A 20,798-nucleotide genomic window follows, 5' to 3' on the forward strand; every position below is an offset into this window, starting at 1 on the left:
GCGTTCCTGGGGTTAAGATGTGTTCCTTAAATTACTGACGAACATAATAAGTTTTACAAAAAGAATGATGTTTCATATTTATATTTTTTTATATTCAGTGCCAAACATTCATAATTAAAAAAAAAAAAAAATGTTTAGTGTCTATATCTTCTTCATTTGGGAGGGGAATGTTCAGATACCACCGAAGAAAACTTGCAAGTTTGTAGGTATTAATGTTTAGATCGCAGTCTTATCCCCAATCTTACCTAGCGCGGACTCCAAAATGGAACCAGAGAAATTATTGTATAGTCACCATCAATTCAGAAAAAAAAACTGACGTGGACACCACATGACTTCCTTGTACGCTTATTAAATTACATATATACATTTTATGTTGCAGTTAATTTAAACTTATTTCATTTGAAAGTGAAATACGATTCTCCAATTCTTTAATAAAGTGGATAGTTTACACAATTGCTGAAATATTAGTTTTTATTAACATCAAATATTTATACAATTATTAATCCAACAATCTTACATGAAATATTAGGATAGAGTTAAAGTTCCTTTATTACTCGTACTACTAGATCAGTATTATTCATATCTTCGAGAGTTGCTGATTAACAAAAGTTTCAGATTTCTGGTGCGTCGTATAAATAAAAGTTAATAATAATTTAATTATTCCGTTTAGTAAACTTCTGTATACTGGTTACAATTGTTAATTTCGACCTTACGGTGTAAAATATTCAGTTTTTATTATTGGATTATTTGGTGAATAATCAAAAATGAAAAAGAAGCAATCATACAGGAAAAAGAAAGACAACATGAAGAAATATATTTCAAAAAACGACAAGAAAATGAATATGAGAGGAAGAAAATCTTAAAAGCAAAGAAAGAATAAAAACATTACGAAATGATAAATATAAAGGGGAAGAAAAGTTAAAACCAAAGAAAGGATTAAAATATTAAGAGAAGATGATAAATATAAAGAGGAAGAAAACGTTAAGACCAAGAAAAGAATAAGAAGATTAAGAGAGGATGATGAATATAAAGAGAGAGAAAATTTGAAAAGAAAAGAAGACAAATCAAGATCAGAAGAATTGTCAAACCAAAGAGTGATTAAACGGTTGGCGATAAAAAACAAATAAAGGAAACGATGATCAACTTCGACTTAGAGAGAATATTGTCCGACAATATCAGAAGAGTAATGAACTAAAAGATAAGAACTTTTTGCAGTTTATTAAAGATCGGGCGTGTATGCCTGAGTGTATATGTTATTCTTGTGAGGGTCTATTTTTCAATACTGAAAAATATACACTAATATAGTTATTAGTACACTAATATACACTAAAGTTAATAGTTTAATACTATTAACTTTAATGTAAATAGTATTAAACAGAAATTCCAGAATAATTAAACAAACTTAAACAGAAATTAAACTAGAAAAACCAGAAATAATACAATTCTAAATTATAATTTTCAATTAATATTAAATAATCAGATGTTTCACCAAATCTATTACATATACACATATGTAATAATGCCTAATAAATTACATATACACATTTTTACAACTATATAAAATTTTATTTCACTAATAACTTCTGATTTTTTTTTCATATTCTTTTTTTTATTGTTATTATTGAATTCTTAATTATTGTAAAACTTTTTTACAATGATGGGTTAATATTTATTAACAAATCAACAATATATTTAAATTAAAAAAAAGTTAAAAAAAAGGAGATAAGTCTCATTCGAATCTATGTGCCTTCCATTGTAAGATTTCATTAATTAAAATTTGATTTGGCTACAACTCTGGAACCAATGAAAATAAGTACCACTTATGATAGAACTTGGAAAGCTCTCAATGAGGGCTTATTACTGCAGTTAAGAAAAAGTCCAATAAACAAATTTTTGGGGATTTTGGGCTTTTTTGAACACTTTGGTTCAGTCGATTACAATCAAAAGGGAAGGCTCACAACTAGATGTTAGAGCAGTCCTAAATGCAATATTTCAACATCCTACAACTAATCGTTTTTACGCGAGATACGTACGTACATACATACATGCATACGTACAAACGTTACGCTGAAACTAGTCAAAATGGATTTAGGAATGGTCAAAATTGATATTTCCATTGAAATCTGAAAACCGAAATTTATCGCGATCACAGTACTTCCTTCACTTCGTACAAGGAAGTAAAAATACGGAGAAGTTAAACAGAAATAGAGAGACATGAAAAAACATGTTAAAGAAAAAAATACCAACCAAGTTTACCAGTTACAATTTGATATTTTTATATATATATATATATATATATATATATATATGGCGTATGTCACTCCCGGTATCGACAGGATTCCAACGCGGGGTCATAATCTAAATTGGTTCAGTCGTTGGTTGAGCTGCTGTAGTGGAACAAGCATACATACATACATACACCATAATACAAATACATTACTATTCTTTTTGGGCAGTCGTGTAAAAAAGGTTAAATCAGAAAACATGAAGAAATTCTGGGAAGAAAAATAAGAAAAAAAGAGTAAAAAAAAATGACACTTGCGTGATCCTTTGATGATCTATTCGGAAAAAAATTAGAAATGCTGATTTATTAAAGCAAGAATTATGGTATAAAATTTATCGTGATAATTTAAATTTGGTAATTATTATTCTTTATTTATAACTAATAATTATTTATAATTATTAAATTATAACTATTTATAATTATTACAATAAATTTTATGTAATAACTTTTCCTTTTAAATCAGAAGACCTTTAGGTAATCCTGAATTGAGATATAATTACACCAAATTTTCGTAGAAGTGTGCAAAATAGATACAACAATTTAAGAAACCGTTAATCTATCGCTTTCAAAATTACAACAAAATAAATGGAAGATCATAAAGAAAAGTAGTGGGTAAAAATTTCTGATGGACAAAGAAATTAATCTGCAATGACGGTAATAAATATTAACTCGGACAAACGAGACGCACATTCGGATGAAACTGGATGCGCACAATAACAGAAACAATCTTCGCATGTTATCTTTTAGAAACACGACACTCATGTAAATGGAAAAGCAGGACACGCCAATAAAAATCCACAGCCATAAACAAAGCTCATAAAAATCTAAATTTTAATTTGTTTGAACAGTAGAAAATTTACAAAATAGATTAAATTAAAAAAAAAAAAAAAACTATGTATGGAATGAAAAAATGGAATATCAATTAAATATATTATTATAGATGTCACGCTTTGAAAGGCGCCATTAATAACAATGCCATTGCTATTAATAGCATTCAATTGAAGAAGGAATTGCAAAATTGGCTCCGAGAGATTAGCTGAAATAAAAAATTTCTTATAATTTAAAAGCGAGTTGATACTTATTTGTTCATAATGCTTTTATTAAAAATAAAGACAACTATTTTTTTTTTTTTTTTTTAGTTATAATTTTTATTTAATATTAAGGATTAATATAGACCCAGATTTTCTTATATATTATCGTTAATTCCCAGTAATTACTTATAAAATAATTATTAATCTTTCTCTCTAACCACATTTTATCAATTAAAAATATACCTCGTAGAAAGTAGAAAAAAATGGTTTACAGACGTTTGGGAAATAATAATTTTTCTTTTTATCACTATTATTTCAAACAGTAATAAAAGTACTTCTTGCTTAAAAAAAAACACAAATAACATAAATTGATTACCACGTTAACGATTTGATAATTGATAGGTAATAAAAACAAAATTTGAGGTTATTCAAAAAGAAAAAAAGAAATGCATAATAAATTATTTCTAGCGAATAAATTATTATAATATTAAAAAAAAAATGAAAATTTATGAAGGATGAATAATTAAATTTATATGAAATATGATTTTTCTGCTTCATTATTGCAATATCTATTATTATGATAGAATATAACATTACTGAATTGATTGTTTATGAAATGTGTAAAAAGATTTTTATTGATTTTTTTACTTTCCAGATTTTATTCATTCAACAGAACTTCAGTTTTACAACATTGATTAATTTTTAATACATCTTATGTTAAAAACAGTTTTGAGAATTACTTTATTAAAATTTAATACATGTGGGTATCCTCTAATATAAATACTATTTCTGCACGATGAAGATTTCATTTCTAAGCAACATATTCCATCTTATTAAAATAATTAAATCATACGTTAATTCTGATCAGTAAAAAAATAAATATTGTAGCTTACACGATAGATAATTAAATCTAAACATACCTGAATCCATATTGTAAGGTATTCAGCAAGAACTAAATCTCTGCAAACATCCCTCACGCACGTGTTATGCGTTAAATAAACTAATGTACCCGGCGTGTCATCTTCGTCACTAAATACCCTAACCCATCCACAACGCGCACCCAGCATAACTTTTCCATCTTCGTTAACAACCATAATTAACATAATTGTTACACTGCCATCACTATTATGATAATTTTATCATAACTATTATTATCACTATCTTTCAAATTCCATGAAATCCAGCTGCATATTGCTTTTCAATTTTTTTCATAAATTTATTATTTTGATTTTATAAGAAGATGTTTTATTATATTTTGGACTAATTTTTAAAAAGTTCTCCTTTTTTATTAACCTATGAATACTCTTTTATAAATATATATATATATTCTTTATTTTATTTATTTTAAATTTTCGATTAAGTTTAAAAAGAAAATTTTAATCTTTATTTATTTACTTTTAATTAACGGCATATTAGAGGAATTGATTTGATTAATAATAAATCTTTTAAAATTTTAAATCTTCTATCTCAAATTTTTACAAAATTATTTTTTATTATAGTTAATGATATAAATTAAAATCATAATTAATATTTCTTTTAAAAAAATTTACTTTTCTAAAAAAATTATATTTATTATCGGTTAACGCACCAAAATTAACTTTTAATTTAAAGTACAGAATTAAAAACGCCTATTTAAATTAATATCGGTAGAAAATTAACGCACAACATAGTTCAACAATCCACTGTTGTTTGAAAACATAGAGGTGTATAGACTATGAACGTAGAATACAAACGTGGTATGTATCGATGCTACTGATGTATTCATAACGAATTACTATTATTACAACATGTGTGTGTATCGTAAAGCGTTGGCACCTTGCCTGATATCTGCTTCGGGAATACTAACATAACACTGAATGTTGGACAGAGGGTGCAATAGGTTTGTATTTCCCACGGCCGCGGAAGAGGATCAAGGCTACCGGAAATGGCGGTTGGAAGAAAATGAATTCAGTCGGATAATTACCACCTCCGCTACCTCCCTCATTCTGGTCGTTTACTAATCATAAAGTTTGTGTTTTCAGTTTTATTCATTTATTCAGTGCTGCACGCTGAGTCATGAACAAACAATGCCTGTCGGTCAGCCGACCGACAGACTGTTCGGTTGAATAACATGGCGTATGAGAAACACAACTATTCGTTCATGAATATTTTTTTTTTTTTTTTGTTTGGTTGCTATAAATATTTACGGGTCTACTTTATTCCGAACGCTAAATTAATTTAAAAAATTTGATTATCTATATCAGTTACATTACATGTAACTGATAGTGTTGGTTTTGAAGTTAAATAAGTTAAATAACTAATGATGGACACAAAAAATCGAGAGGTATCTCAATTATTTTCCACTTTACTGAACAAAAATATTTTATTGCTTATAATTCATAATCGAAGATTAAAATATCGGTTTTTGTCGTCTGTCAAAAAAAAAAAGTATACTTTTGTTTTCTTCAGTTGACTGATACGCGACTATTATCAATAAGAATCTTTCCTTACAAGTATCCTGTCCCTAGTTTAATTAATTATTAATTGCAATAATTATATATATAATTTTTTATAGAATGTATGAAAACAAAAAAAAAAATATGTTTTTTAATAAAAAAAGTCAGCCTTTTCGGGAATTCTCTTAGAGCTGAAAATTTAACTTTTCCCCTTCCAAATAAAGTTAAAATTATATGTATTCTATTTAAAAATAATAATAAAAAATAAATTCTAGATTAATTTATTTGCTTTTTTTAATTTGTTTGTTTGTTTCTTATTTAAACAACATTCGATTTTTAAATTTAAAAAAATGTTTAAAAAATTATAAATCCTAAGCTTAACTCCTCTGCTCAATGTCATCGTGTAATAAAACTTACTTTAAAACCTTTTTACTACAGATGACATTAATACGCAGACAAAATTTTTGTTTATTTGAACAAAAGATTAATTTTTAAAAAAAGTTATTGAACAATTTAAAAATTTATCCATCATGTTAATATTTCTCTTATTTAGTTACTTAGTACTTAGTTACTTAGCAAATGTTAATGTGTATTGCTTCCACTAAGTGCTACTGCATTTTTTTTACAGAAAAAAGTTTGTGGATTTGTTCATACTCCCTCCTTTCGTACAGCCGTAACTTAAACAAAGCATCTGAGGTACAAGTAGCGCTAATAAAAATTTCTTTCTCTTAGAGTAATGATGTCTACTGTATAAACAGTCACTTTGAGAACAGGAGGAAGGTGTCACTCATAGGGCTGTGTATTTAACGCGACTGAGTTTTTAACGCAATATAAAACACGATGGAAAGGCACTTCTTTCCTAACTCTCTTTTAGTAAGTCCGCTATAGGATGTCATTATTCTTGGGTTGGCCATTTATATTTAGTTAGTTCGGTAAAATATGAGTTATGCACGAATATATAATTTATCTGAGATGAGAGAATAATATGATAGATATTCTTAAGTAAATAACAAATACTACTTGTAATAATAATCTATGATTGATAAATTACATAGATTTAAGAGATATCGAAATTGAAATTTTATTATTAATTTTGTATCTTCAACATCTACTCAAATGAATCCTATTTTTATTCTCTTGCTTTGTTTCATAGAGTTTTACATACTCTGTGGTCTTTTACAAAATAATTTCATGAGAATATTCTAACTTACTCAATTCCTGCTGTATCTAATAATTTTTTGTTATAGAAAATGTGATTTAAAAAATTAATACGCAACAGATGAGGTAATGTAATAATATAATCTATCCTACACTATAAACGAATGTTTCTTAATTGAATTATATAATACGGTATTTTTATTTCTATATTCCATGGTTATTTTTAATGTTATTTTTTAGACGATTACAAGTACGTAATAATATTGTGAAACATTATAATTTATAAATTAAGAAAGATTACTACTATTTTGGTCTTGCTCGCCCATTTTTTCATTTTTATTGGGATCAGGCGTAAGGAGACGTGAAGATTTTTAGCTTGTCTTATGGCGTTACTGGCGCTAATACATTAGAAAACTCGTATATTACATAATTTAAAATGAACGGATACAAGTCTATTTACTTATTGAATTCGATAATGTAAATTCCAATTTATTTTACTTCTCTTAGAAGTAAGCAACGCAAGATCCCAAAATTATCAATCCACAATAGTTCTGAAGAAATCTTTTTTTTTAATATCATATTTTTTAAATAAATTTGATATTAAAAAAAAAAGTTTCAAAATAGTTACTGTTAAGTAAAAAATGTTATGAATATTAGTAAAATGTAAAATACAATAACTATGAAAACAAACATTAAATCAACAAATATTAACAATATAAAATGTAATGTATAGAGCAGTTATGCAAAGCAGTGGACGACGATCCGTGGGGTGACACCTTTTGGATAGTTACGAAGAGGTTTGGTAGGAGGCTACAACTCCTAACAACAAGAAAAGAATTGGTGACTAGTGTAGTAGAGGTGTTCCCGTGGGGAAGGGATTTTTGGGGGGAGGAAGTAATCGCCGAAGATACCGTTCCTTTCACGAAGCAGGATATGTGTAGCGCGGCTCAGAAGATGAAATGTGGTACGAGTCTGGGGCCGGACGGAGTCCCCCCGGAAGTCTTTAAAGTCATGGCGGAGGTCACGTCAGATGTAGTACTGCGAGCCATGAACATAGTGATAGAATATGAGTAAATACCTGAGGGATGGAGGGGTGCGAGACTGGTATTGTTAAAAAAGAAGGTCGGACTAGTGGGGCACTTGACAAAGTATAAACCGCTTTGCTTATTGAGCTGCATTGCGAATTTATTCGAGAAAATGCTTCTCAAACGAATAAATGAAAAAGTGGAGTTGACAGGCGGATTTCACGAGGACCAATACAGGTTTCGGACCGGTCGTTCAGCGTTAGACGCATTGGAGCGTATAATGGGCATAGTCCAAACTGCAGTCCAAGGTACCTGAAGGGCAAGAACGTTAGCTGCAGATATGCTTATAAATATAACTAATGCATTCAACGAGATCCCGTGAGATGTGATATTCCGCGAACTCAGGGTTAGACAGTACCGTCATATTTGATAAGAGTAGTCCAAGAATACTTTAAGGACAGATCTGGTAGTAGGCAACTGTGAAGAGGATGAGGTGAAGTTCACTGTGGAGAGAGGTGTTCACAGGGATCGGTATTAGGAACATAGTTGGAACCTTGTGGAACATAGTTTTTGACGGGGTGCTCAGGAAGAGATGTCCGGAGGGCGCCACGCCGTTGGCATATGCTGACTATTTGGCCCTGGTGTTGTAGGAAAAACTGAAGATGAGCTATAGACTACTGGAGAGGAAGCGGCCAGGCTAGTACGGAGGTGACTGTCCAATGGTCTTTTCCTCGCGGAGGAAAAGGTGAAGGTGGTGTTGATGTCCGGCCGGCGGAGGCTGAGTCCTATCAGTTTCTGTGTAGGCGATATTATAATCTATCCTAGTACAGCCACAAAATGCCTGGGAGTGTGGCTGGACAGGAATCGAACATTCTCCATACCTGTGGAAGAGGCAGCCAGAAAGGGCGAGAGGGTGGTTCAGGCGTTGAGGAATCATGGCTAACAAAGGAGGCCCAAGGGCCATGACGAAGAGACTCCTGGCAAGTATACTCTCGTCAGTGGTTTTATACGGAGTGCAGATTTGGCAGGGAGCTCTTTCCAGAGCTCGAAATGTGAGTCGAATGATAAGGCTGCAACGCAGATTTAACCTCCGGATAATCGCAGGATACAGAACCATAAGCACAAAGGCGACATCAATGATGGCGGGGGTTCCTCCGGTGGATTTGTAAGCTAGGATGAGGATTCTCATTGTGAACGGTAGTGACAGGATGTCAGCAATAGATCAGCTGCTAACAAAGTGGGGCGGAAAGTGGCAAACGACACCCAAGGGTAGATGGATATTCGAGCTTATCAGGAATCTCAGAAGTTGGACAGAGAGGAGCCATGAAGACACGAACTTCGAGTTTACCCAATTCCTGTCTGGCCAAGTGTGTTTTCGTGATTACTTACAACGGATGGGTAGGAACATCAGCAACCAATGTCATGATTGCGGGGAACAGGACACCGCAGAACACGTGCTGTTCTCCTGCCCAAAATGGCGGGATTTGAGAGTCGAACAAGTGGGATAAGTATTGACAGTGATCTCCATGATACGTGAAAAGTCGTATGAGGAGAGAATTCAACAGAATATAAATCAACGGATGAACTGAGGCACGGAGTCCGAAGACAAATGATCGTGGGCCAGCCTCTGGGAGTGGGCGGTGAGGACTCCCCGAAGTCGCCGTCCGTCAATCGCCCCCACGGGACGCCACGGGGTTTCGAATTGGATGGAAGAGAGCCCGGATGATCATGCGGGGACTGAGTACATGCCATAGGGATTAATTCCGGCCCCTGCGTGACTGAAGGGGAAGATTTTTTAGCAGATAAAGGCCCTGCACTGCTGTAAGAGCGGGCCTGGCGGCGGCTGGCAGAGCTTTTTCCTCCCCCTGCGGAAAAAACAATGTAAAAATCCTAAGTAAATAATTAAAAGTGGGAAGAACCTACCCGTGTGTAAACTAAAAAAAAATAAAATACAAACGTAGAAGTGGGAATTTATGAAAAGGGTGAAAAAAGAAACATGAAACCTAATAAAATCTGATATCTTTATTTATAAAACATGTCATGAGTAATTCATAATCAACGGCCAACAAAACTGCTGAAGATAAATTGGTGAACATTTATATACAAATTCTTTTAAGAACACACTAAGAAAGGATTTTTTGAAATTCTGAGTTTAAAGGGTTGAAATGAAGTAAAACTTAATTTTTTTTTTTTTTAATTTATCGGTTACAAATAAAGATATTAATTGATTTTTGGTAAGTGTAATCTTCATGTGAATATCCAGAAATCAATTTTTAGATTTATCGAAATTCGACCTTGAAAGGGGTGAAAAAGGTAAACTTTTTTAACAATGATTCTCCCCATTTCCGACTACAATAAATGAGATATTCACTCTATCTGGGCTTGCAATACTCTTCAGATAAATATCTAAAAATTATTTTCGGGTTTTTGATTTTACATATTTTAAGGGATAAAAAAATAAGAAGTGTTTTTACATTGTTATCGGTTTATGCTACCTCTATTGAATCAAATTTTTAAGAAATTTGGTAACATTGTGATGGTGATTTTTTTATATTTATGAATTTCGCGAGCGAAACCGCGACGGGAAATATCAAACCAATTAGGGGGTCCTGTACTGATCAAACTGTTGCTCCGAAGAAATTACAATACACTGATAATTTTTATAAATTGAACAGGCTTTAATCATTATTTTTCTCACCAGCAGGAGTTTAATGAACACAGGGGAATCAAGGGGAAAAAAGCCCCCTGGCTAGACATCCTTAGGCTAAATATCCTCTGATCGCGACGGGAAATGTAAGTAATCATATAGAGCGGGCGAAGCCACGATGACGTTGCTAGTATATACGTATATATATAAATTTAGTGATATCCATGACTCTGTTACTCTTTCACGCAAAAACTCAACCGATTGAGCTGAAATTTTCATCTACATAATTTTCATACCTGGAAAGAACATAGAAAATTTCTAACACGAAATGTTTCACCATTCCAAGATGGTGACTGTCTTAATGGTTTGCCGTAACAACCGAATTATGTTCCTTGTAATAACAACTTTACTATAGCCAAACCGTTGATCAAATCGAATTCGGACAGCACTTGCAGTATTTAAAATTAAATTCTGTACAAAAAATATATTTTCGAGATTTCTTTCGGTTATCCATAAAAGTAGATTTAAATGTGCGACGGTGTATGGCGCGGCGGCACAACCAACATTTTTTGTGTACGCGACGCGATTGGCTGCATCTGCCTCCTATGACTTGACTAAAAAAGATAATAAATAAATAAAAATTTAGTAATGATGTACAGTTTCCTCTTCCTTATGTTTTTCAGGTAATGCTAAGAACCTTGCAAAACATTTTTTACCCGTATGGACTAGTAACCAGTTATAATTACTATTTTTAAGTGGGGGAAAATATTCTGAAACCTGCATACTTCAGATCACTCAACGTTTTGAGTCCTGTGCTAACCAAATATTGCTCTAAAGAAGTTACAGTATACTGATAAATTTTATAAATTGAACAGGGTTTAATTGTTATTTATCAGGATTATTTTCACTAGCATGAGGATAATGAACACAGTGGGGTCAAGGGGACTCCACCCTCTAGCTACTTATTAATATACATATATGTATAACATGACGATTATTAACATGCAAAACTTAAAAAAGGAAGAGAAGGAGTCAATAAGTATGTTTTGAGACCTAAATATGATTACAGAAGGGCACAATATGCATTTTTTAAATAAATAATAAACTGGCAAAGAGCTGTTACAAGTTTATGCATCTAAAAAAGAATTGTGCAGCTAAATTATTTTAATAAGTTATGTAACTCTCTTTTTCTGTTTAGCCTCCAGGACCACAGTAAGGTATTATTATTTCATCCTATAAATGAAAATGAAGTGCAAGTCTCAGGTCGACCATTCCTTGTATTCTAACCCATATAAAAATAACTGCCTTTACTAGGATTTGAAACTTAAAACTCTCGAGTTAAAAATCAGCTGATTTGCAATGACGAGTTCAACCCTAGACCAACTCGGGGGTTTAGGTTATGTAACTATTATTTATAAGTAGTACTAAGTATTATTAAGTAAATATTTTACAACTCTTATCTTTTTACTTTTCTGTCTAGATAGCGCTATAGCTCTAGAAGGGAAAAATATTTTATTTTGAAGGGAAAAGTATTGTAACCGGTCCAATTTGGGCATATGCGGTTTTCACCAGATGTTGACGTTTGACACCTAAGAAACACACAAAACCAAAAAACTGGATGGAAATTTGCCGGATGTTAATGTTCGTATATATATATATATATATATATATATATATATGTGTGTGTGTGTTCAGTGTTAGCCCCTAAATCACTTTATATCAGCAGAACCGGGACCGGATCTGGATGTTGTATCCAGGTATCTGGATCTGGATCTGGACCTGATATCTCCAGGACCGGTTTTGACCAGATTTGGTCAGATTACTTCTATGTATATAACTTAAAAGATAAAGGGGGTGAGACTGTAGAGCAAGGTCACCCTCAGTATCGCGAGATTTCGCCTAATTAATGTCACATTTTTCTTAGGCACATTTGTTAATTAAAAAATAACAAATTTTGCAAAAAAAAGGTTTTTGAAAAATCATACCCCCACCCTAAAAAAATGATGTAGTCGTCTGCTATGTTGTGACGTCACAGTTGATTAGTAGAATTAAATAAATGAATAATATTTAAAGTGTGAAGAGTAACTTCTTATGGCTGGGTCTCGAACTCGATCGTCCAGAAGGTGAAAGCAGTGTTGTCAATTTTTTAAATGATGTAACTCTTACTTAGAAGGGAAATTATTAATAAGCTCTTAGTTTGACGTCCTGTACTTAAAAGTCACCGTTAAAAATTTCATAAAAATTTATTAATCCAGTGTGAAGTTAAAAATTAAATTAAACCAGGAAGTTCGGGCTTATAGTTTTGAGAGTGGGTGATCATCAAATACAGGCCAGGAGTATACTTAAGTACCTGGGAGGGATTCATTATAGATCTAGCCAGTAGATGAGTCAGCGATCATGAGCTGGAGAGTTGCAGCAAGGCAAAGAGGACAATTGGGGCACTGAAGGTGCTGATGACCTCACAGGCTGCGCCTAGGGCTTCTAAAAGAAGACTAATCATGTCGGTTATTACTTCCACCTTATTGTACGCGGCCCCAGTTTGGGGTTTCGCTGTGAGAATTAAGAGGAATCTGAACAGACTGCAGCGTATCCATCGCGGGTCACTATTGGGCGCCGTGCGATATGCAAGGCGCCCATATGTTAGCATATCGCAGGTGTCCAACGAGGCTGCGTGTGTATTGGCGTCAGTTCCTCCAATAAGTTACAGGTAAGGGAGAGAACAGATATATATCAGGGTATGAGAAAGACGGAGGCTAACATTATTACCTTGAATACCTGGCAAGACTGTTGGCAGATACGTAACAAGTCGTTATGGACAAAGCGTTTCATTACTGATTTATCAGCCAGGTGTAATATGAAATACGGGGAAGTAAATTTTTATATCACTCAAATTTTAAAAGAACATGGGAATTTTGAAGAATATTTATTCAGGATAGGTAGGGGAGATTCCCATAGGTGTATGCATTGTAATAATGAGGCTAAGATGAAACATCGTAGCCTCAGATGTTCTGTTCAGATGCCCAGAATAGGCAGAGCGCCGGTCACGTGCCGGCCCCGAGAAACTGACGCCTGACAATTTGATTGCATACATGATTGCTTCACCGGATTAGTGGAAGTTAGTGGATGAGATTGCAATAGCAGTGCTACGTGACAAGGATACGGAGGATCGGCGCAGAGGATTTTAGCGTAGGGATGGGCGGACAGTCTCGGTCACGAGGGCCGGCATGCCTAGGTGTGCCAGTTCCAGTCAGCGGCCGGGGACTCCAAGGATCTGCTAGGATGGGCTCAAAAAAAAATGACCGAGGCAGGTACTATTAAAAGTTATAATCTGACGCAATTAAAAGTCCTGAGTCCAGGTGAAGAACTGACCGGAGAGTAAAGGGTGACGGACAGCGCTCTGCGAAGCCATCGTTCGACTGCGATTGTGCGGATGGGCGATGGTGATGATGTACGGGGACTCTTGACCACCTCCCCCCCCACAAGCTCAAAGGCACCCCTGAGGTTGTGCTATGCTTAATTGCTGATCCGACCTCGGGTGGGGAGGAACGGTGAATTAGGAATTTTAGTCGGTAGGGTACAGGCACACATAGGTTCTTACTAATAACATCTAGCCGAACCCGTGCGAGTCCGACACTCCCCTACCTGTGGGGGGGTACGTAAATAGTATTTCTCTGCAATACCGATAAAAAATATAAAACAAAAACATTATATCAACCAAAAGGATAACTGACTAAAAAATTAGGCCTATTATCCTCCACACTTAAATAAAATTGCCCAAAAAATAACAAAAGTAACATATTAATGCGATGCAATCATCTAATAAGTAAAAGTTAATGTGACTTTGAGTCTAGAAATGACAAAAAATATTTTTCCCATAACTGACAGAAAAAATCAAAAAGAATTAGGCTTATTATTCCCAACCCTTAAATGAAATCACCCATTTGTAAAAGTACATAAAATTTTATTACACTGATAACTTTGATCTTTTCATTTTAAAAAAATTTTTTTTTATTGTTATTGTTGAATAATTATTTATTGTAATTTTTTTTACAATCATAATTATTAATAAATCAATATATTTAAATAAAAAGAAAGTTTAAAAAAATTAATTACAAAAAAGTTAAAAAAAAAAAAATAGGGAGATGAAGTCTGATTTGAACCAATGTGCCTTCCCTTATAAGATCCAAATATTTCATTAATTAAAATTTCATTTGGCTTTAACTCTGGAACCAAAGTACCATTTATATATATCATTGAAAAACTCTCAAGGAGGGCTTATTGCTGCAGTTAAGAAAAAGCCCAAAATCCAATTTGTTTGGATATTGAGCTTTTTTGGACACTTTTGGTTCAGTCGATTGCAATCAAAAGGGGAAGTTCACAACTAGATGTTACAACAGTCCTAAATCAAATTTTCAACATCCTATGGCTAATCGTTTTTGAGTTATGAGATATACATATGTACGTACATACATATACACATACATACGTATGTACAGACATCATGTTGAAACTAGTCAAAATGGATTCAGGGATGTTCAAAATGTATATTTCCACTGAAAACCAAAATTTTTTCACGATCACAATAGTTTCTTTATTTCGTACAAGGAAGTAAAAATGGTAGTTTTTGGTTTTAAAAGAGGTATAACAGTGTTTTAATTAAATAAAACTTTTTGAATCATCAAGAATAATTATATGTAGTTTGATAATTAATTCCCATTTAATGCTTAATATTGCAGTATCTTATATTTATTTCTAGAGCAGTATTAATAAAATATACATAATTATAATTTTCATTTATTATTTTTAGTAACTGAGAAATAATTCTTGCAGTATCTGATGACTTTTTTACTTCCACATATAATGAGTACATAAAGGATTGATATTCTTATAATGAAAAGATATTAATTTTTACTTTTCACTGGTTATTGACATATTAGGATTTTAAAATTAATAAAAGTTTGATTGTTATATGTCAATTTTTGTTATTGTTGGTGTGAATATTGCTGTTAATTTTGAGCCAAACAATTGAGCCAATTTTGTTATAACTTAATAAGTGCTATGAAATAGATAGTCTGTAAATATTGTATCAATTATACGTGCTAGCCAAATGTTTGTTAAATATTGATAATCATTTATTAGTGAAAAGTTTTATATAATATCTGTGTGATTACTCATAATAAATATCAATACTTTTTTTTCTAAAAGGATTCTAATGATTTTAATTTTATGCCATGATGCTGGAGATCAGCTTCGTAAAACAAGATTATTGATAAATAAATTATTTTCTTTTTCACTCAGCCTTTGTAATTTAGGGTTAATTTATCAGCTGCCTACAAAATCAATCTGTAAGGCTGTGTATGTTTGGACAATACTCACCTAAATATCAGCAATCCAGACTGATACATTCTGAATAGTTTTTTACCAATGTATTTATTAAACTCCAGGAAGGTTTTAGGTGTAAATTCAATTAGATAAAAACGTATTTGGATGAGCAACGTGATCAAATAACAGCTTTTCTCATTTTATTAAATTTGATCTTAAAATATTATCATGGATCTTATAATTACATGGTTTTAGTGAGTAAAGTGTTGATAATCCAATTTTTCTTTTGTTTCATTTCATTAAAATTATTTTTTTTTTAGAATTATAAATGATTTAACAGAAAATTTTATTCTCTTAAACTTTTCACAGGTAAGCAACTGATGTAATTTAAAAAAAAGACATTTTATTTTTAGAAAAAAAATTGATGTTTCTAGGATTTAACAAAAAAAAAAATTAACTTAAGAAAAATTTGATATTTATTTTATTGAGGTAGAAAATGAGTTATAATTTACATATTCAGCATATGATACATCAATTCAAAAAATCTATTATGCATGTGCCTACATGCACATATACATGCTTTGTCTTTTCTCACTTGCACGATACTGTTTTTCATTCCACAGATATTTTATGCTGAAAAAAAATATATGTCTTTGGCCATAAACATCTTTAGTAAGCACTGAATGAGAATTCAGTATTGTGTAACATATTAATAAAAAAAAAAAATAGACTTTTGCAGCTCCTAATTAATTTTGCAATAAAGCATCTACAGAAAATGGTTAATTTCAATAAGTAACTGACATTTTTATACTCACAGAGAAGTACAATATGGCAGAAAGCTTTAAAAATAATATCATATTAAAATCAGTTAAATGCTTGCTAGAGAATAAATACTAATGTTAATGTAAAGTTCTGAAGATATCTGGAGGGGAAAGAATATTTAAGCATTGCAACAGCTACATCCAATGTAAAATTTTCACAATGGTTATCTCATGAATGTCAATTCTTGTATGAACAAAATTTTTGTGACAGTATCTGATAGATTTATGTAGTAATTTCATTAACAAAATTTATTTTCTTAAGATAAATAAATCTCTAAATAAAATGAGTTTTATATTTTACACTTTTTACACATAAAAATCATATCAAATATTAATATGTTTATTTTATTAATTTATAATTTTACTTACAAATTTATAATAAAATACATTTAAACAGAATGTTGGTTTTTATTTTATCTGATTTTGACAAGTACAAGTTGCTTTACAATATTTTCTTCTTTGTTTGCCCTTAGGTGTATGTGTATGACACAACCAACTTGGAAATGTTTTATACAATTCATTACAGTTTGCCCACATATCAACAGCTGGACAAGGATTTCTACATAATTTTTTAACACAATGTTTTGGACATTTGCTGCAACGTTTTCCTGCTTCGTATGGTGTTCCCAATTTGTCTGCATAGTTTCCTCTAAAAATAAAACAATAAAAATTAAATACTATTTTAAGCAAAATTAAATTATATGTATTAAATTAAACAGTATACATTATTGGATATTGACAATAAGAAAATATTTGATAATATAAAAAATCATGTTTTTATAATTTTTAAAATTTTAATTTATTTTGTTAGATTTGTAAATAAAAGGTAATATTTGCTCAACTTTATTTTTTCCTGCTGTAAGTTTTGTCAGTAACCCAAAAATTTAGATGGTATTCATTATCAGAAGTATAAAAAGTAAAATTAACAACATTAAAACATTTTCAGTCTTATTGTTAATATAACAACGTTATTCAGCAGAATACTATCAATATCAGATTTATTGTTAATCCATATAAGAACAGTGGCTGTTTAAATAAGTTGACTGTCTTTGAAATGTGGTTGCTCATTTTCAGAGAAGTAACAGAATTATAATTTTTAACTAAAACAACAATTATTTCAGTGTAGGAAAATACCTAAAAATAAAATCAGTTACCAAAAAGAAAAACAGTTTGGTCTATTTTGTTTTTAATAAAAGTCAAATTTCTTGAATGTTTTTTCATGTTCGGTTGATGTTACTTAAATAATTTACTAGAATTAATTTCTCTTCAAATTTTGTTGCAAAATTTAGTTGTTACTGGCAATTTAACGAAGTTATTGTTCATCAAAGCTAAAAAATTGTGTTTTGCACCATTAATTTCATGTCTTTTACAAAAATTTCCTAAAAAATTTTACTGAAGATACAGCTCTGTATTATTTAATTTTCAGATCAAAACCTATAGGAAACCACCAAATTTACACTTTAATTTAAGAATTTCTGGACAGCTTCATTTTCCCCTTTTAACAGGAACCAGGGCAAACGTTTTAGCATGCTATAACTCAAAAATGAAGTGTTTACAGATCAATGTATTTATTTCTTTATTTTCACTTCTAGAATACATCCTGAAATTCTTTCTGTTTCTTTGCAAGACATCCAGTGAACTTAAAACCCAATATACTGACAAATTAGCTACTGGTTTGAAAAAATATAATGTAGTGTTCTTTTTTCATTGTAAGGCAATCAGGTTGATACCCAATTACAACAGTTGTACATTTTTATGAAAGATGAATTTGTAGCATGTAAAAATGCTATGCTTAATTGGGATTAAATCCAATACTTTGCAGATAAAAAACAGACACTATCACTCTACCATGAAGGTCAGCATTCATACATGAAAATAAAATATATATTTATCTATGATACTGCTATGTAATATTTGTTTCCAGTTCAGTTGATTTCTGAATGGATATATTTAAAATAAAATAAAAAATTTATCTGCCTAAATCTTTTTTAAAATGACTATTCTGAATTCTGCTTTGTATTTCCTTTTGAGTTCCTAAAAAAATTTTATGCTGACATCAACAGATACAAAATTTCTCAAAACTTATTTCAAATTGCATATTTTTATTCCAGCTCTCAATAGTACAATTTGGCTCCAGCACCAAAAAAGATTTTTGTTTTTAAGTTCATTTATAAATATAAGTAATGAAAAAAAAAGAAAATTATCTCTTCATAAAATTGTTTATTTTGAATTAATGAACATCAAAAATGCTTTTGGCCAAAAAGTGCATTTCATCCTGTCTTTGAGAAAAGTATATAAATATAATGTACTTCATAATAAAAAATATTTCTTCTTAAGTGTATGAGTGGGGACTGTTCTTATTTAAATTATGTATTGTTGTTATGCCCAAATAAATTAGTATCAAGTAAATAATCTAGTCTCAAGAATCTAGCCAAATTTCTATCATCAATAGCAGAATATCCTAACAAAAGTATATGTAAAAGAGAAAGAGATGCATCATATTAAATTTATTTAATGATGAAAACTTTTTCCAATGGGACATCAGAGAAAAATTTCTTATCTCAGCAATAAACAATCATTTTCATTAAAAAACATTATATGAAACAAGAAGAAACTACTAGTTCTTTAAAAAAAAAAGTAATTGTTAAAGTTAGATAAAATATTTAGATTTATTAAATATAATCCTCAGCCTTATTGTAACAGATTACAATTTATTTATATACTGCAGTATCAGCAATCTGATGCTAATTGTAATAATTATTCTTTTCTGTATTATAAATTATGAAAAATTAATTTTGTAGCACGTAAAAAAATACAAAGTCTGGCCGTAGTTCAAACCCAGAACCTTCAGGACAAAATAAAAAGGTATTACCACTTTGATACTCTGGAATATGTGAATCATGAAATGTTGAATAGTGATTTATGTATATGTATTGATTGCATCATAGTTTTGCAAAAAATCTGATGATAGGTATGGTGGAAATGAGGCGAGATTAAATACAGCTGTGAAAATTTTATAACTGTGTTGCAAGCTTATATTTTTATTGATATTATGTCCAACCTCAGTAGCAGAGTAGTAATCACTAATCTCAATAAAAATAAGGTAAAATATAATATAGTTGCAAATTTTTTTTCCAGCTGTATTTAACCTTGTCTATTATCCCACCATGGATTTTATAAAAATTAAGATTTTTCAGATTTTATAAAAATTGAATGGTATCAGTACCCATATATAAAAAAAGAATTACTATACCAAATTTCATATTTATATGTTCTGGAAATATTTAGTGAGATGGATGCCAACACAAATACACACATACCCATTAATACATACAGAATTGTGCTAAAGATATTTTTGTATTTTGAATTCAAGCAACAACAAAAACTAGAGATACAATAAACTTGTTACCCAAGATTTTGATTGATTATGACAGATTCCCTTCTTAAAATATTCTGTACTGGAAGAAGGTAAAGAGTTTAACATATCTTTAATTTTCTAGTTTCTAATCAATTAAAAAATAAGCTATAAAAAAAATACAAACAGATACAACTAAATTAAAATTTTACATTGGTTTAATCTGTTATTTTTAATCATTTATTAGTTCTGAGCCATTTTTTGCAAAACTAAAATGTTTAAAAAGGATGAAGAATTTGTTAATTCCTTATATATGTCTTTCATCTAAATTTATGGGTGGTTACTTATTTATCTCTGCATTTACTAAAATCACTGAACAGTAATTTTCAATTTTACTATGCACCAAAACATTCCTAATGAAATAATAATTGGAAAAATTTAGGTTGACTGAACCAGCTAGATTAAATATTGGTTACATACATTTCAGTAGTTACCGAATAGGTAATCTCAGTGTTGAAACTGATATATACAAGAATTCTAAATATGTAAAAATTAATTCATAATATAAATATGTAAATCAACCAACCATTAAAAATGTAAACATCATCAATTACTACACATTAGCTTATAATAACAGAGAAGTACAATTTCTGAGGGAAATTTAAAAAGTAAAAGGAGATTTTTGTTTTCCAAATAGGTAGTTAGTAAGAATACTGATTT

At 30.8% G+C, this 20,798-nt stretch overlaps 2 protein-coding genes across 4 annotated transcripts in view; both read right to left on the reverse strand.

Annotated features, from left to right (window-relative positions):
* Phlpp (PH domain leucine-rich repeat protein phosphatase) overlaps nucleotides 1-4,554 on the reverse strand; it is a 163,759-nt gene extending 159,205 nt beyond the window's left edge. For both annotated transcript variants that reach the window (XM_075358709.1, XM_075358708.1), the window contains exon 1: nucleotides 4,236-4,554. In XM_075358709.1, the coding sequence (XP_075214824.1) occupies nucleotides 4,236-4,418 (183 nt within the window). In that variant the 5' untranslated portion in view covers nucleotides 4,419-4,554. The remainder of the gene's footprint in view (nucleotides 1-4,235) is intronic.
* An 11,806-nt stretch (nucleotides 4,555-16,360) lies between these two features.
* The window catches only part of LOC142320662 (cysteine-rich venom protein-like), a 43,915-nt gene continuing 39,477 nt past the window's right edge, over nucleotides 16,361-20,798 (reverse strand). The window contains exons 6-7 of one of the 2 annotated variants that reach the window (XM_075358712.1): nucleotides 17,093-17,372; nucleotides 16,361-16,535 (exon numbers count right to left, since the gene is read on the reverse strand). In XM_075358712.1, the coding sequence (XP_075214827.1) occupies nucleotides 17,132-17,372 (241 nt within the window). In that variant the 3' untranslated portion in view covers nucleotides 16,361-16,535; nucleotides 17,093-17,131. Of the gene's footprint in view, nucleotides 16,536-17,047; nucleotides 17,373-20,798 lie in introns of those variants that run through there. The other variant, XM_075358711.1, reaches the window with a different exon arrangement.

Source organism: Lycorma delicatula, chromosome 2, assembly GCF_047948215.1.
Source record: "Lycorma delicatula isolate Av1 chromosome 2, ASM4794821v1, whole genome shotgun sequence".
Taxonomy (NCBI): domain Eukaryota; kingdom Metazoa; phylum Arthropoda; class Insecta; order Hemiptera; family Fulgoridae; genus Lycorma; species Lycorma delicatula.